The sequence below is a fragment of the Odontesthes bonariensis genome, chromosome 7, assembly GCF_027942865.1.
Source record: "Odontesthes bonariensis isolate fOdoBon6 chromosome 7, fOdoBon6.hap1, whole genome shotgun sequence".
Classification (NCBI taxonomy): Eukaryota; Metazoa; Chordata; class Actinopteri; order Atheriniformes; family Atherinopsidae; genus Odontesthes; species Odontesthes bonariensis.
The window spans coordinates 3,700,086-3,714,969 of record NC_134512.1 but is presented as its reverse complement, the minus strand read 5'-3'; the positions used below and the strand labels follow the sequence as shown (position 1 = coordinate 3,714,969).

The 14,884-nt window shown below is 41.3% G+C and overlaps 1 protein-coding gene across 1 annotated transcript in view; it reads left to right on the top strand.

Moving 5' to 3' along the window:
• Nucleotides 1-9,673, top strand: part of LOC142383650 (mixed lineage kinase domain-like protein) — a 32,037-nt gene extending 22,364 nt beyond the window's left edge. The window contains exons 9-11 of the mRNA XM_075469273.1: nucleotides 161-210; nucleotides 6,835-6,975; nucleotides 7,111-9,673. Of these exons, the coding sequence (XP_075325388.1) occupies nucleotides 161-210; nucleotides 6,835-6,975; nucleotides 7,111-7,160 (241 nt within the window). The 3' untranslated portion in view covers nucleotides 7,161-9,673. The remainder of the gene's footprint in view (nucleotides 1-160; nucleotides 211-6,834; nucleotides 6,976-7,110) is intronic.
• The last annotated feature ends 5,211 nt before the right edge of the window (nucleotides 9,674-14,884 follow it).

The following is a 14,884-nucleotide window of genomic DNA, read 5'->3' as shown; positions in this document are numbered from 1 at the left end:
AAGTGGCTAAAAGTTTTTGATTCATTGATTCAATGAGGTCCCTAATTAGTCAGCAGTGGTTCCCAAACTTGACGCACAAAGTGGCACCTTCTCTCTAAGTGTTGCGAGAATAACTGGAAAATCTCATTAAACCATAAAACTATAACTTGTTATCTTTCAGCTTTGGAATCGTCCTGTGGGAAATTGCAACACGTAAGAAACCTTTTGAAGGTGAGTCTGCAATCTGTCACTTTAATAAACTCTGTTAAAACCTGATGTGTCAATTATTTACAAGGAATCTTGGTATTTTGTTGAACAGTTACATTCGGTCAGGATTTGTTATGATTTGGATCTTTCTTGTACATGGTGTCACTTCCTGTCTTATCTTGATCACTTTCCCTGTCTTTCTTTCCTTATCTTCTTGTCTCCATTCCATTCACGTGTGTCTTAAGCCATTTTCACATTCACGCTGGTGTCCTGAATTGTTCTAGAGATGTTCCAGAACGGTGACATGCGAAATCGCAAATGTCCACTGCATTATCTCAGGACTTCTTACGGAGATTTTCCACCCAGCCCCCTAGTGATAATCTCTGGATTATAAGCGGATGAGATGACATGCGAATACAGCAGCAAATAATCCAGAACATTTTCTAATACCTTGTGAGTTGAGCATGCAGGTAAAAGTTGTTGCTTCATATTCCTTTCTCCTGACCTGCTCGCTACTTTCCACTCACTCACTGTACATTAAGATACACGTGGCAACAGAGCAGCCATCAAGGGGCCTCACCTGTTATTTTTGATAAGCTAGAAAGCAAACAGTCTTTTTCTCAGGATAGATTTTGCATCACACTTTACGCTCTGCACAGAAACAGTGGTCAACAGCCTCTTCATTTCATTTCCAACTGTAAGAGCAATTCTTTAGCAGAAAGTTGCCTACCACTCAAGTGCTTTTGTAAACAGCAATTGCAGAAAAAGACTGAACCAACTCACATGTGAAAAGGACTTTATCAGCCAATCAGCTCTCAGTGTTTTAATAGTCTTAATTGTCCTGTTATGTTTGTCTTAGCTTGGTTCACGCTACGAGATAAATCAGTGGTTTGATAAAGTCGTGAATTGTTCTGTGTCAACATTTCAAAGACACGCTCCCCTCCCAACTGTTCGAGAATGTCATGGATGCAAGATATTTAGTGGGAGACTACGATGTGCCTGAGAGCCTCACAGTCCGGGAGGGCCCGAATGGGGGGGGGGTCAAAGACTAGCACTTTGGACAAGAAGTCCTTTTTTTTTTTTTTTTTTTTTTTAAACCTGGACCTTATTTCTGGCATAAAATCCCTTCATCTACTCACCGATAACAGTTTGGTGAAAGTCGGCGTTCTTCGGAAGATATTTGGATCACTGGGAATCTGATCCATATAATGGGAGAGAACAGGGCATAGACAATACAGCCTCTAAATAAGGCATTATCTGTCTTTATTTCACCGATACTTTAAGATGAATGACTGAATGAACGCGTACTATTGCACTGTTAGTTCAGAGCTGCCGTGTTGTTGTTATCGGGGGGCTTATGGGGGCTTTCTACACACGCGTCTAGTGGGATGACTTCATCGCCACGCGCCGCTGCAGCACAGCTCATTCACTCCGTGCTCTGCGACAGTCGGCTTACTTACTAGCAGTTTGCTACTGCTAGTTTTGTGCATCATTTATCAGATGTTTATCGACGTGGACGACGACTTTGAGTACGATGGACGTCCTCACGGGAGTGAATAAGCTGTGCTGCAGCGGCGCGTGGCGATGAAGTCATCCCACTAAACACGTGTGTAGAAAGCCCCCTAATTTAGGGGAAATTAGATTCTTGTTTTGGACAATAATAAATATCCTCTCCACAGCATCCTGCAGTGAGAGGCTGCAGGACTGAGAGGTTCAGGAGGTCCTTTGTTCCCACAGCCAAAAGGCTTTTTAACAGTGACTGCTGACATGTTCTTCTCAAATATATTTTTTTATTTTTTTATTTATTTAGTCATTTATCATTATTATTATTAGTAGAAGTATTTTACTAGTATTATTATTATTGTTAATATACAATCATTGTAAATATTTCAAATTTTTTTGAGCTACTTGACTAATTTGAATTTCCCCCATTGGGGGATGAATAAAGTATTTTTCTATTTCTATTTTCTATTAACATATTTTATGCCAGAAATAAGTTCCAGGTTTAAAAAAAAAAAACGAACTTCCCCTTTAAACATTTTAAAAATGTGAATCAGAAGACTCTCACCACCATCTCCCCTCATTTCCCCCTTGCTGTCCGTGGCACACCTCGGAGTACTCGACTCTCCTCCCTCCTCTAGTGGAAGCATGGAAGATTGTGTTCCATTCAAAGTTTAAAAAAAAAAAAAAAAAAAAAGTCTTAAAATTGAAAAAAAAACTTAATTAACACAGTTCAATATAGACATTAGTTTGGTCATTTGACATGGAAAATAACGCCCCCTTTGAGGACAAAGTGCTGTAATTTTGCACATTGCTATTGAGGAACCCAAAATTACAGCTGGTTACTCACTACAACAGGCTCACACCCAACTAGCAACATGCACAAGTGATCTCCCAAACACTGAAGTTCACATTTCACCAAAGCCAAATATACTTATATTATTGCATAACTTACCAATAAATACTAATGTAAATGTACATAGTGTACAGCTGTGACACTTAAACTCACCTGATTTACATAACCTGCATGCACTAAACAAAACCATCAGTAGCAAACTTCCTTTAAAAGGCTTCTAGCTTGATATACAAGATCTGCTAACCAAAAGCATATACATGTACGTGTAAGCCACTGAAATGTGAAACCAGGTAACAGCATGGGTGACAGAAATACCTTGTTCTTAACATTGCCTACCCTAGGACTATATGAGTCTCACTGGTTTAGCCTATTGTCAACGTTCACTAAACCGTAAAGGGGAAAAATAAAACCTCAAGTTCGGTTGCCACTAAATATATTCATGTAGCACTCAGTGTTTTTGAGAAATGGTGGTCTGACACAAGAAATACTTTCAGCTCATTTGGCATAATGGGAACTTACCTACTTCTTGGAGAAAGGAACACCCTTCTGCACAGTCAAGGAGTACTTGACAGTGATTATTTTCTGCCATCTTGATTGTAAAGCTTTAAGCCTGAGACAGCATGTCTATGTTTATGGGCAGCTTTAGGTGAGGGGCGAAAGTTTCCTGTCACCAAACCATTGGTGCTTTCCTGGGGCTTCACATTGAGATTTGTTACCAATGGACCATATTGAAAGCTCTGACTTTTAAGCTGCTGGTGTTCACCTCAGACAAACAAGCGGGTGAGGTTCAAGAAGTCACAGAAAACTCCAAGTTACTTTGTGGCCATTTTCACACATGAGATACATGAAGTTAATAGCTTCAGCAATCTATTAGGGTGATGATGTTCATCCTTTCAGAATTTGGTCACTTTTCAATCAATTATCCGACAACATCATAGAGACATGCCCGTGAAAGTGACCCAAATATAGCCTAGCAAGCCAGACCCCTACAGCAAGAAGCTGTACAGGGGTCTAGTGAAGCTGGATAGCAGTGTGGGCAGGATAAACAGTTGTCTGTTAAGTTGCCTCTGCACTCAACGCCACGCAATAGGATGGCGCAACAACCAATCAGAGCGATGAAGAAGGATTACGTAGTCAGTGCGACCCATGTGGAGACCCATGCGTCGTCCCACCAACGGAGCAAGCTGGTAAATTAAACTTTTACCGTACCCGGTGGGCAAAACTCCGAAAACGTCCTTTTTTTTTCAAGAAAAACTTAAGTGCAGTTCTCTCTGGAATTACACACTGAAACGTCGCACCTCTGTCATCACTAGGTAGCCCGGCCTCCGACCCCACTCCTCACGATTTGATTGGCCTGATTAAGTTTCCATTTTCAGCCTCGCAAAACAACCACAACTGACTAGACTAGCCCGGGAGCAAATTCAATTTGCGGTCGCTAGGGGCGTCTAGATTTCTAGGCTAACCCAAATAGCCACGGTGCACATGTGATATTTGCCATTTGTGCAAGATTGTTCAGAACATAAAGGGAAGTATAATACAAAACTTTTTATATCAGAGATTGTGTAAAATATAACGTTTTTACATGTTTAAGCTTTATACTGTCATACTTCTGAGGGTTTAATTGGCTTACAGTAACAATATTGTTGTCATCAGTATGATATTTTAGTTCACCTGAGGACAACATTTCTGCCATGGATGCTGTTTGTTTGGATGAGGAGCAGCAGCACAACACAAAACCCAGTCCTAATAGAGTTACAGTTTTCTCATTGAAGTACGATAAATAAACATTCATCTGAAGCAAGCAAACAAACGCACATGAAATGATAGGGTCTGGGTGCAGTCAAAGATAAAACGAGAAATCCCAAATGTTGGAGCGATGGGTAAGTATCAGTTCATGTAAGGTCCCTTTTTAAAAATGACAGATTAGATTTATAATTCCTCACCTAAAATATAGCTGCAAGCAGCGACAAACGGCCTTCATTCCTTGATGCAGCTCCAGTTCTTGCAGTGTTCACCACACTGTCAGTGAGTGTAGGCCTGGTCTTGTCCAGCATGTCTCTTGAAAGAGGTACAGAACACCCAGCAACAGCACGTCATGCTACCCTGATCCAATATTCAACAAAATATGTGAATGTTGTGGAAACGTGCAGGTATTTGTGACATGTTTGTGCTGGACAATCCATGTCTAGCACAGAAGTCCAAAAACAAGGCACCACTCAGGTTCAGATCAGGGAGGACGTTCCTCCCAATCACGCCTCTCCTGGTCACTCCATCATTGTCAACATGGGCATTGAAGTCCCCCAGAAGAACAATGGAATACCCAGGTGACACCCCCTCCAAAGCTGTTCTCACACTGAGATCCGCTACCATGGCGAGTCCAAATTGCCACTTCATCCCGCGTCGAGCAATGTGAAAGCTTGGCGTCTTAGGTGATCCGTGCCGCCTGAAGCCGAGTTCCGGGGGCGTTGCCTAGTGGCAGAGCGTCACACGAAACACATAAAATGCTGGGCGTGTACAATGACGTAGGCACAACCCATGCGTCGGAGGTAGGCCTAAATACACCTGTCAGCATCAAATTTTTCAAACCAACGATGGCGGGACACCTTGAGGACTTGTTTTTGTTGCTGGCTGTTTGTTCGGTCACGCAAGTGTATATGCAGTTCATGGAGATGTTATTTTACGGGGTGTGGATGGTCACAACGTGGGATGCCGCCTAAGAACATATGCGGAGAATACAAGAGCACTATAATGTCCAAGTTGAGGAAATCCATCGACAATTTGAAGCAGAAGAACGCGAACCCAGCCACGCCCACGTCCAACCCGTGTCAATTGCTCTCACATCAAATTCGGCTCGGCAAAAAGACTAGGGTCCGACGTGGGTCGAATGGCGAATCGAGTTGACAGCTTAGCCCGGATCGTCAGTGTGAAAGGAACAGCGGACACACTAAATTCGCGAATTAAACGTGGGTTCTTCCTCAGTATGAAAGGGGCTCATGACGCCACCCAGAGACTCCAAGAAGGCTGGGTAATCTGAACTGCTGTTTGGTGCATATGCACAAACAGTCAGAACCTTCCCTCCTGTGACTTGTAGGCGCAGTGAGGTGACCCTCTCGCTCACCATGGAGAACTCCAACGAGGAGGCGTTCAGCCGGGGGTCTGTGAGTATCCTCACATCTGCCTGACGCCTCTCTCCATGGGCAACTCCAGAGTATGAGAGTCCAGCCCTTCTTGAGGAGTTTGGTTCCAGAGCCAATGCTGTTTATGGAGGTGAACCCAACTATATCTAGTTGGTGCTACTCCACCTCTCACACCAGCTCAGGCTCTTTCCCCGCCAGCCAGATGATATTCCACGTCCCTAGAGCCAGTTTGCATCTCCAGGGATTGGCACACTCAGGGGCCTGCCTTTGTCTGCTGCCCAGCTCACATTACACCCGACCTCGAATTTCCTCCACGTGAGTGGTTGGCCCAGTGGAGGGTGTTTTCTGATTCTTCTTTGGACTAGCCCGACCGAGCTCCAGGAGCCAAGGCTCGGAACATCACATGCTCACTGGCGAGCTCCCTCCCCAGGCATGGCTCCAGGGAGGTGCCCCATTTCCCATTGTCATGGTTCGGAGTAGATGCGAGGAAGGAGGACCCAGGTGCAGACATGGAGCAGGAGCGTAACTTAAACTCAGCTTATTTTAGAATAGAAACGAAAATCTATCGTTTCTATTCGGGGGGGAGTGATTAGTGAATGAGTGCAGCAGAGGATAAGTGAACACAGGTGAAGGGAGTGGAGTTGATGACCAGGCAGGAGGGAACTGAGGAAAAAGGTCAGGGAAATGGCAAAAACTGAAACCAGACAGAAAAACACAAAAAATGCCTAGATTGTGACACCCTTCTCCACACAAGGTTACTAAATTCCTCTGGTGCCACTCCATTGAAGTCTTTGAATAGTCTGACCCCTCCCCTGAGACCACCGAAAACGCAGCTCTCGGGATCATGGGGACACTCAAGCCCCTCCCCCAAAAAGGTGGTGTTTCTATCTACAGAGAGATGATCCATGTGTTTTATGTTTTATTTTTTTGCTATGTTCTGGGTTTTCCTCTTTTGGATTTCTTGTTGGTCTTGATTTTTATTTTGTAGAGTGTTTACTCTGTCGACTTTTAATACCTTTCCTGTGTCACTCTTGGTCTTTGTTGCTGTTTAGCACTCTCCTGTTTTCACTTAACTCTGTTTTTTAGTTGTTCCTTTGTTGGTTCATTGTCATGCTCACATTGATGTCGGTCAAATTTTTCTCGCACTTTGGTCAGGTTGCACAGATAACGAGATACATCAGAAAGTGTGTGAGGAGAAATTTTTAGAGCCTCTTCCGTCTGACTGCCCTGCACCTCTGGCACAGCTGATCAATGCCTGCCGAGCCTACAACAGCTCCCAGAGGCCACCTTCTGGAGGTAAATGCTATAGTAATAATATTTTTTGAGTAGATTGAATAAAATAATACGAAAACTTAATAATAAAAGTCTGTTTTGATAAAAAAGTCATTTTCTCGTGTAATATATCATTGTGTTGATTTTTGTCTTCTACAGTGTTAGTGGATGAACTGCTCAAATTGGTGGTACAGTTAGAGGAGCTGTGAAACTCTTCCAGTGCCAGCATGCTGGTTGTCATCATCTTTAGGGGAAGAATAATAATAGTGAATAATTCTTGTTTGTAACCTGCCAAAAAGATATATTACTCCAAGCAAAACTCTGGGCTTGCAATGGTTTTCTATGTTTTTTACTAGTGCATGGGCAGCGCAATACAGAAAACTTATTAAAAAGAATATGTAACAAAATATTGAATTGCACAACCTTTAAAGCAACAGTCAGTTATTTTTATACAGACTGCATGACTCAGGGATTCAAATATATAAATGTGATGACAGGAGGGCGAGTGTGAGAAATTATTTTTGATAACCAATTAGGGCTGCCCCCTAATAGTTGAACACGCTTTAGCCAACGCAGGAAGCTTTTATTTGGCTAAATTTTCCCTGATGAGTGAATTGGGTGTGGATTATTACTTTTCTCTCACTCATATTAGGATCTTTACCAGCTGCCATTCTACTCCTTGTTCATTCTACCATGCACTAATCTCACTGACATGACACTAAAAAAAACTAATTGTTGTGTTAGTCTAACCAAACCAAGCTTTTGAAATGCATGTCAACATGTTAGCCTATTTGAAACTGTATAAAACTTCAAAAGGCTGGACCAATAAACCCAGGTATAATGTTCAACTAGACTCAAATTGGTCTGCACATGCTCCAAAGTTCCTGAGATATATATATATATAAATGTTTTTTATATATATGTTGTTTAAACAGGAAAGCATAAATTCAAGACTCAAGAAGCTTTTGAGGGAAATTGCTGTGCAACAGTTATGGTAGAAGAGGAAAAGTAATAGAATAAAATGAAAAAAAATAACATAAGTAACTGAATACAATATGTGCAGCGTGCTACACAAATCTATTTATTATATCTGATTTCCAAATAATGCTTCTCTCATTTACTTCTTTGTTTCTTTCGTATCTTTTGTCAGAACATAATACGTAGAATTGAAAATCTTCCGATTCAGACGACGTGGGAGGTTGTGATTGTTTAAAGCATTTAGTCACCCTGCTCTTAAAATGTTCCTGAGTTTATAGCTGCAGCTTCATCTGACAAAATCACCATTCCAGTAGCTTCAAGATAAAGTCTCAGCAGTGATTTCAGCTATACTTGCAGGCATGATGATTTCCCATCCATCTTTTTTTCTAAACAAGACGGGGTGACTTGTCGGAACAACATCATAACTCCAATTTTTTAAACATGAAGAATGGGTTATCTCTATTTTTCAGGAATAGTAAGGACTTTTTCACCCATAGAATGACTTGTTTTCTATTCAATTCAGTTTTATTTAAATAGCGCCAAATCACAACAAAGGGCATCTCAAGGTAATTAAATGATACAGTCCAATTCAAGTCAATTAAACTCCAATTCATTGTAATCATAATCCAATCAAATCCAATTAATTACATTGGAAATTTGTCCAATTTATACATACAGAGTCGATTAAAAAACAATTTCCTAGCTAAGGAAACCAACAGTGTGCACTGAAACTTGTCTTCAGTCCAATCTCCCGTCCTGAGCGTGCCTGAGGCGACTGTGGAGAGAAACAACTCCCTTTTAAAGCTGCCATCTGCAACTTTTTTTTAGTCATATTAGCTTGAACTGTCATGGGATTCTGGAAGTAGAATATTAAATAGGCTGTTTAGGAAAAATCCCGAAATCTGTAGCTCCCTCTGAAGCCTGTAATCATGCTTGCAAAAACCGAGCGCTCCCGGCTGTTTTTAACCAATCAAGTTAGGGTGGAGGAATCCTACCTGTCAATCACAGCTTGTGCACACGCTGCTGAGCATGAGTCTGCCCCAGCTTGTGTGCGCTCACACTGGTGTGAACTCACGTGCACAACCTCGTCCACAGAGGGGGAGGGATCTGGGGGGCGATTCGGAGCTTGTTAGAGGTTGGGGGAGGGACCTGAAAGTTGTATCAGTTCGAATTTTCCGACTTTAGACTCGCAATTTTGAAAACCTGCCGACTGCAGCTTTAACAGGAAGAAACCTCTGGCAGAACCAGAACCAGGAAGGGTGGCCATCTGCCTCGACCTGCTGGGGTTTGATAGGACAGAAAAGAGGGGACAACAAACACCGTAACACCATTCAAAGGATACCTGTTGGAACAGGGAAACAGGAGTTTCTCTTTTTCTAACCGAGACGGGGTGCATGAGACCTTTAAGATATTATGGCGCTTGGTCATTAAGAGCTTTATATGTGATGTTGATGAGTTTTTATGTTTTAAGTAAAATTTGACTTTCCTTAACATTATTATTTTATATTAACTTTATAGATTTTCATTCAGAACTTAACTCTGGCTTCTAAGACTGTTGTATCTAATCAAACTAAAACGAAGGCTTCTACCTTGTGGTTTCTGGTTGCTACAGCGTTCGTATATTTCTAAACAAATGAAAAATGTCCGAATCTCATATCTTGAATAAACTCAGCATTTTTCTATTGCTTTTATTCTTTATGTTTACCGCTGATGATTTCTATGAATAAATGTGGTTATTGTGTGACTCTTTTTTTGTTTGGGTTTTTCTTTGGACAGAGTTTGGACAGACACAAGTGTTTTTGCCCATGTTTTTCAAGCATTTGCTCAGATTTTTTAAATGTTTGGTTTCTTTGTGCTTTGACATTTTTTTGTTGTTGTTGTGAAATGGTATTAATCAATTAAAGTTGATTGGTTTAATCTGTGTGTAATTAAACAATACTTTATCTCACAAAATTGATCAATTTTGCAGCACAAAGAATTGTTCATGATTATTAGTCATTACACTTCAAAAAAAAAAAAAAAAAAAAGGTAATTCTGTGGAGTTATTGCCGTGGGCAGGAATCACCTGCAACACTCTCTGTTCAGTCAGACGCTTCTCTTACTGTGGACGCCTCATTGTTATATGTTATGAGGAGGGGGGGCAGCATTCTCCTTTATAAAATCAGGTCCAGGGACCCCAGATTCAGATTGAGTTTTATTTGTGTCCCCGTAGGGCAATTCGTGTTGCAGCAAGTAAAAAGGACATATAATTAAAAGTCTAAGAGGGAGGGACAATACTAGGGGTGGGACGATATGCTTTGGTCACGATTCGATTTGTATCACGATTCTAAGGTGCCGATTCGATTTGTATCACGATTCTAAGGTGCTGATTCAATTTGTATCACGATTCTTGATAATTGCGATTTTACAAGTATTGTGATTCGATATAATCAGTAATTGCAATTTTCTTCCTCCTTAAAAAAAAACAAACAAGTTGAATCATACACTTCTAGAATGAATGTCGTTCCCATAAGCAATACACATCAGTCTGTGTCAGTCATTCCAGCAGCTGACTTTTATTTCAATTGAGACAAAAAGAGGTACCGCAGTACCTGTAAATGTACAGCATTTTTTTACAGTTACAAAATTAATTGAAATGTCCACACAGCACAAATGTGGGCTAGTTTTAACATAACTTAATGTAATGAATTAATTAAGTTTTTCTGGACACGGATATAGGCTGCACGGTGGTGTGGTGGTTAGCACCGTTGCCTCACAGCAAGAAGGTTCCAGGTTCAACACCCAGCTGGGGCCTTTCTGTGTGGAGTTTGCATGTTCTCCCCGTGTATGCGTGGGTTCTCTCTGGGTACTCCGGCTTCCTCCCACTGTCCAAAAAATCATGCATGTTAGGTTGATTGGCATCTCTAAATTGTCCTTAGGAGTGAGTGTGAGCGTGCATGGTTGTTTGTCTCGTATGTCTCTATGTGGCCCTGCGATGGACTGGCGGCCTGTCCAGGGTGTACCCCGCCTCTCGCCCATTGACTGCTGGGATAGGCTCCAGCCCACCCGCGACCCGATCGACGGATTCAGCGGTATAGATAATGGATGGATGGATGGACACGGATATGACGTAATATAATCGATTATGGGTGGAAAAATCGATTTTTAAAATCATCCCATAAAAAATCGTGATATGTCCATGAATCGATTTTTTTTCCACCCCTAGACAATACAGTGTGCTGAAGCAACATCAGGAGCAGCCCCTACAAAGTAGCAAACAGTGCGTAGCATCAATTTCTCCCAACATCAATAACACCTCATGGAGACGAGAAACAAAACCAATATCAACCAATCAGGTACGACTCCTCCTACCCTGTCCTGAGTTCAAAAGGGAAACAGCCGTAGGGACGAAGGAGTGCTTGTACCTGTTGCTCTTCATACGAGGAAGTCTGAGCCCGGGGCAGGAAGGCAGGAACTGGAACTCAGAATGTAAAGGATGGGAGCTGTCAGACAGAATGGCATCAGCCTTCCTTATTTTCTTAACTCCCAGAATCTCAGTGCATTTTTGGACCTTGTGTTAAGGTTGCCACACCAGCAGAAGAGAGAAAAAGGTCCCCACAGATTCGATATATGAGGTGTAAAATAAGATCATCAGGGACAGAGCAGTCCCCAGCGCAGAGCCATCCTTCGATATCAGTTTCTGCAATTTCTGAGTCTTTGGCTCTGATCAGAGCTATAGAGTAATACAGAGTTGCGACACGCTTTGAAGTCGCCGCTAGGGCTGTCACGTGGTTCATGTGAGCCTCTGGAGTTCCAAACATCACAGCGCTGTCAGTCAGTTTGAACGGGTTTTAGCGGGACGGAGCACAAAAACGATAACTTTAACATTTACGACGCAATTTTCGGTAAATATTGACCCATAATGTGCATTGATCACTACACCGACGATGTATTTTATCAACGTTTTTCTTTTTTGGAGCACAGAGACACATTTATCACCATTTTAAATCGTAGAGGGTACCCCTGCATGCTAGCAGGGGGCAGCTACCTTGTCCTCCTTTATACTGAATCATGCCAGTGGTCCAGCTTACCTTCAGATCTACATCCTTCAACAGAGCCTGATGTTACTGTATGTTCCCAGGATCTACTCCTGTTGTCCCAAACACTCCATCTGTAGAAGATGTCATTCAGTCTGTCTGTTCTCTCTGGTGTCAGATGGACAATGAGCCCCCCACCCCCGCGACCCGACCGACGGATTCAGCGGGTATAATGGATGGATGGATTAAAATATGAATTTAACTTTTTTTTCTGGTTAAAACCATATTAATGACAAAACAAATGTGTCAGTTGTGAAACAAAATAAACAAAACAGATTTAAACCAAACATTTTATTATAAAATGTCATCATGGAAAATGTAAAACAAGCCTTAATAAAGAAGTTATTTTACTGATATTTATACTGTTGGGTAGATTAATCTGCAACAATGAACTGTATTTGATCAAATTCAAGGGTTTGGACATTGTAGAAAAGTTCTGAAGTCCTAATGAGGGTTGATCCATGACAGCAGCGAGCACCACATCTGCTGACCTCCCTGACAACAACAAGAGAAATTAATAAATTCATCATCACAGCTGGAAAGTCATGCTGAAAAAAACTTACTTAATTAAAGACCAGTCAGCTAATTACCTCACGTTAGCCTCCGTTACCAAGCTTTAAGCTAGGTCCCTAAATCCATTCCATTTTTAACATCAACATCGACATTTCATGCTAACCAAATGTAAAAATAACGATGTCTAAGAGTATACTTCTGACAGATAATGCTTTAAAATGTAAAAAACATTTAAAATGCTGTTATCTTATTAACTTACCAGTAATTGTTCTTGACGAGCAATTGAGGTTAACAGAGCTGCGTCCCTTGTTTGGAACTGTGGCGTCTCTGTGACCCACGTGACTTCCGCATTGCTTTCTTTCTATAGAAGTCTATGGGAGTGTCACCACTCTCTTTTTACACCACTCTGGCTCTGATGCTCCAATAGATGGCGGCAAGGCAGATGCTGCATTTCCAGTTCAGTCTGTTGTCCAGGTGAACTCCAAAGTATCTGTAGTCCTCCACCTCTTAGTTTCTGGCTTATTTTTCCTGCACCTCCTAAAATCCACAACCATCTTTTGTTGTGTTCATGTTCAGTATGAGATGATTGTTCCCACTGATGCCACAGAGTGTTTGACCAGTTCCCTGTACTTCCAGTTGTCCATCACTGATACACCGAACAACTGCAGAGTCATCGAAGTATTTCTCAAGGTGACATGACTCTTGAGTCGCACTGGAAGTCTACGGAAGAGTATTAGGGCCAGGCATAAGAAAAAATAATAATATTTTGCCTGTCGAGATTAGAGTCAACATGTCGAGAATAAAGTCGAAATGTCGAGAATAAGTCGAAATGTCGAGAATAAAGTCCACATGTCGAGAATAAAGTCGAAATGTCGAGAATAAAGTCGACATGTCGAGAATAAAGTCGAAATGTCGAGAATAAAGTCGAAATGTCGAGAATAAAGTCGAAATGTCGAGAATAAAGTCGACATGTCGAGAATAAAGTCGAAATGTCGAGAATAAAGTCGACATGTCGAGAATAAAGTCGACATGTCGAGAATAAAGTCGAAATGTCGAGAATAAAGTCGACATGTCGAGAATAAAGTCGAAATGTCGAGAATAAAGTCGACATGTCGAGAATAAAGTCCACATGTCGAGAATAAAGTCGACATGTCGAGAATAAAGTCGAAATGTCGAGAATAAAGTCGAAATGTCGAGAATAAAGTCGACATGTCGAGAATAAAGTCGAAATGTCGAGAATAAAGTCGACATGTCGAGAATAAAGTCGAAATGTCGAGAATAAAGTCGAAATGTCGAGAATAAAGTCGACATGTCGAGAATAAAGTCGACATGTCGAGAATAAAGTCGACATGTCGAGAATAAAGTCGAAATGTCGAGAATAAAGTCGACATGTCGAGAATAAAGTCGAAATGTCGAGAATAAAGTCAACATGTCGAGAATAAAGTCGACATGTCGAGAATAAAGTCGAAATGTCGAGAATAAAGTCCACATTTCGAGAATAAAGTCGACATGTCGAGAATTAAGTCGACATGTCGAGAATAAAGTCGACATGTCGAGAATAAAGTCAACATGTCGAGAATAAAGTCGAAATGTCGAGAATAAAGTCGAAATGTCGAGAATAAAGTCCACATGTCGAGAATAAAGTCGAAATGTCGAGAATAAAGTCCACATGTCGAGAATAAAGTCCACATGTCAAGAATAAAGTCCACATGTCGAGAATAAAGTCGACATGTCGAGAATAAAGTCCACATGTCGAGAATAAAGTCGACATGTCGAGAATAAAGTCGAAATGTCGAGAATAAAGTCGAAATGTCGAGAATAAAGTCGACATGTCGAGAATAAAGTCGAAATGTCGAGAATAAAGTCGACATGTCGAGAATAAAGTCGAAATGTCGAGAATAAAGTCGAAATGTCGAGAATAAAGTCGACATGTCGAGAATAAAGTCGACATGTCGAGAATAAAGTCGACATGTCGAGAATAAAGTCGAAATGTCGAGAATAAAGTCGACATGTCGAGAATAAAGTCGACATGTCGAGAATAAAGTCAACATGTCGAGAATAAAGTCGACATGTCGAGAATAAAGTCGAAATGTCGAGAATAAAGTCCACATTTCGAGAATAAAGTCGACATGTCGAGAATTAAGTCGACATGTCGAGAATAAAGTCGACATGTCGAGAATAAAGTCAACATGTCGAGAATAAAGTCGAAATGTCGAGAATAAAGTCGAAATGTCGAGAATAAAGTCCACATGTCGAGAATAAAGTCGAAATGTCGAGAATAAAGTCCACATGTCGAGAATAAAGTCCACATGTCGAGAATAAAGTCCACATGTCGAGAATAAAGTCGAAATGTCGAGAATAAAGTC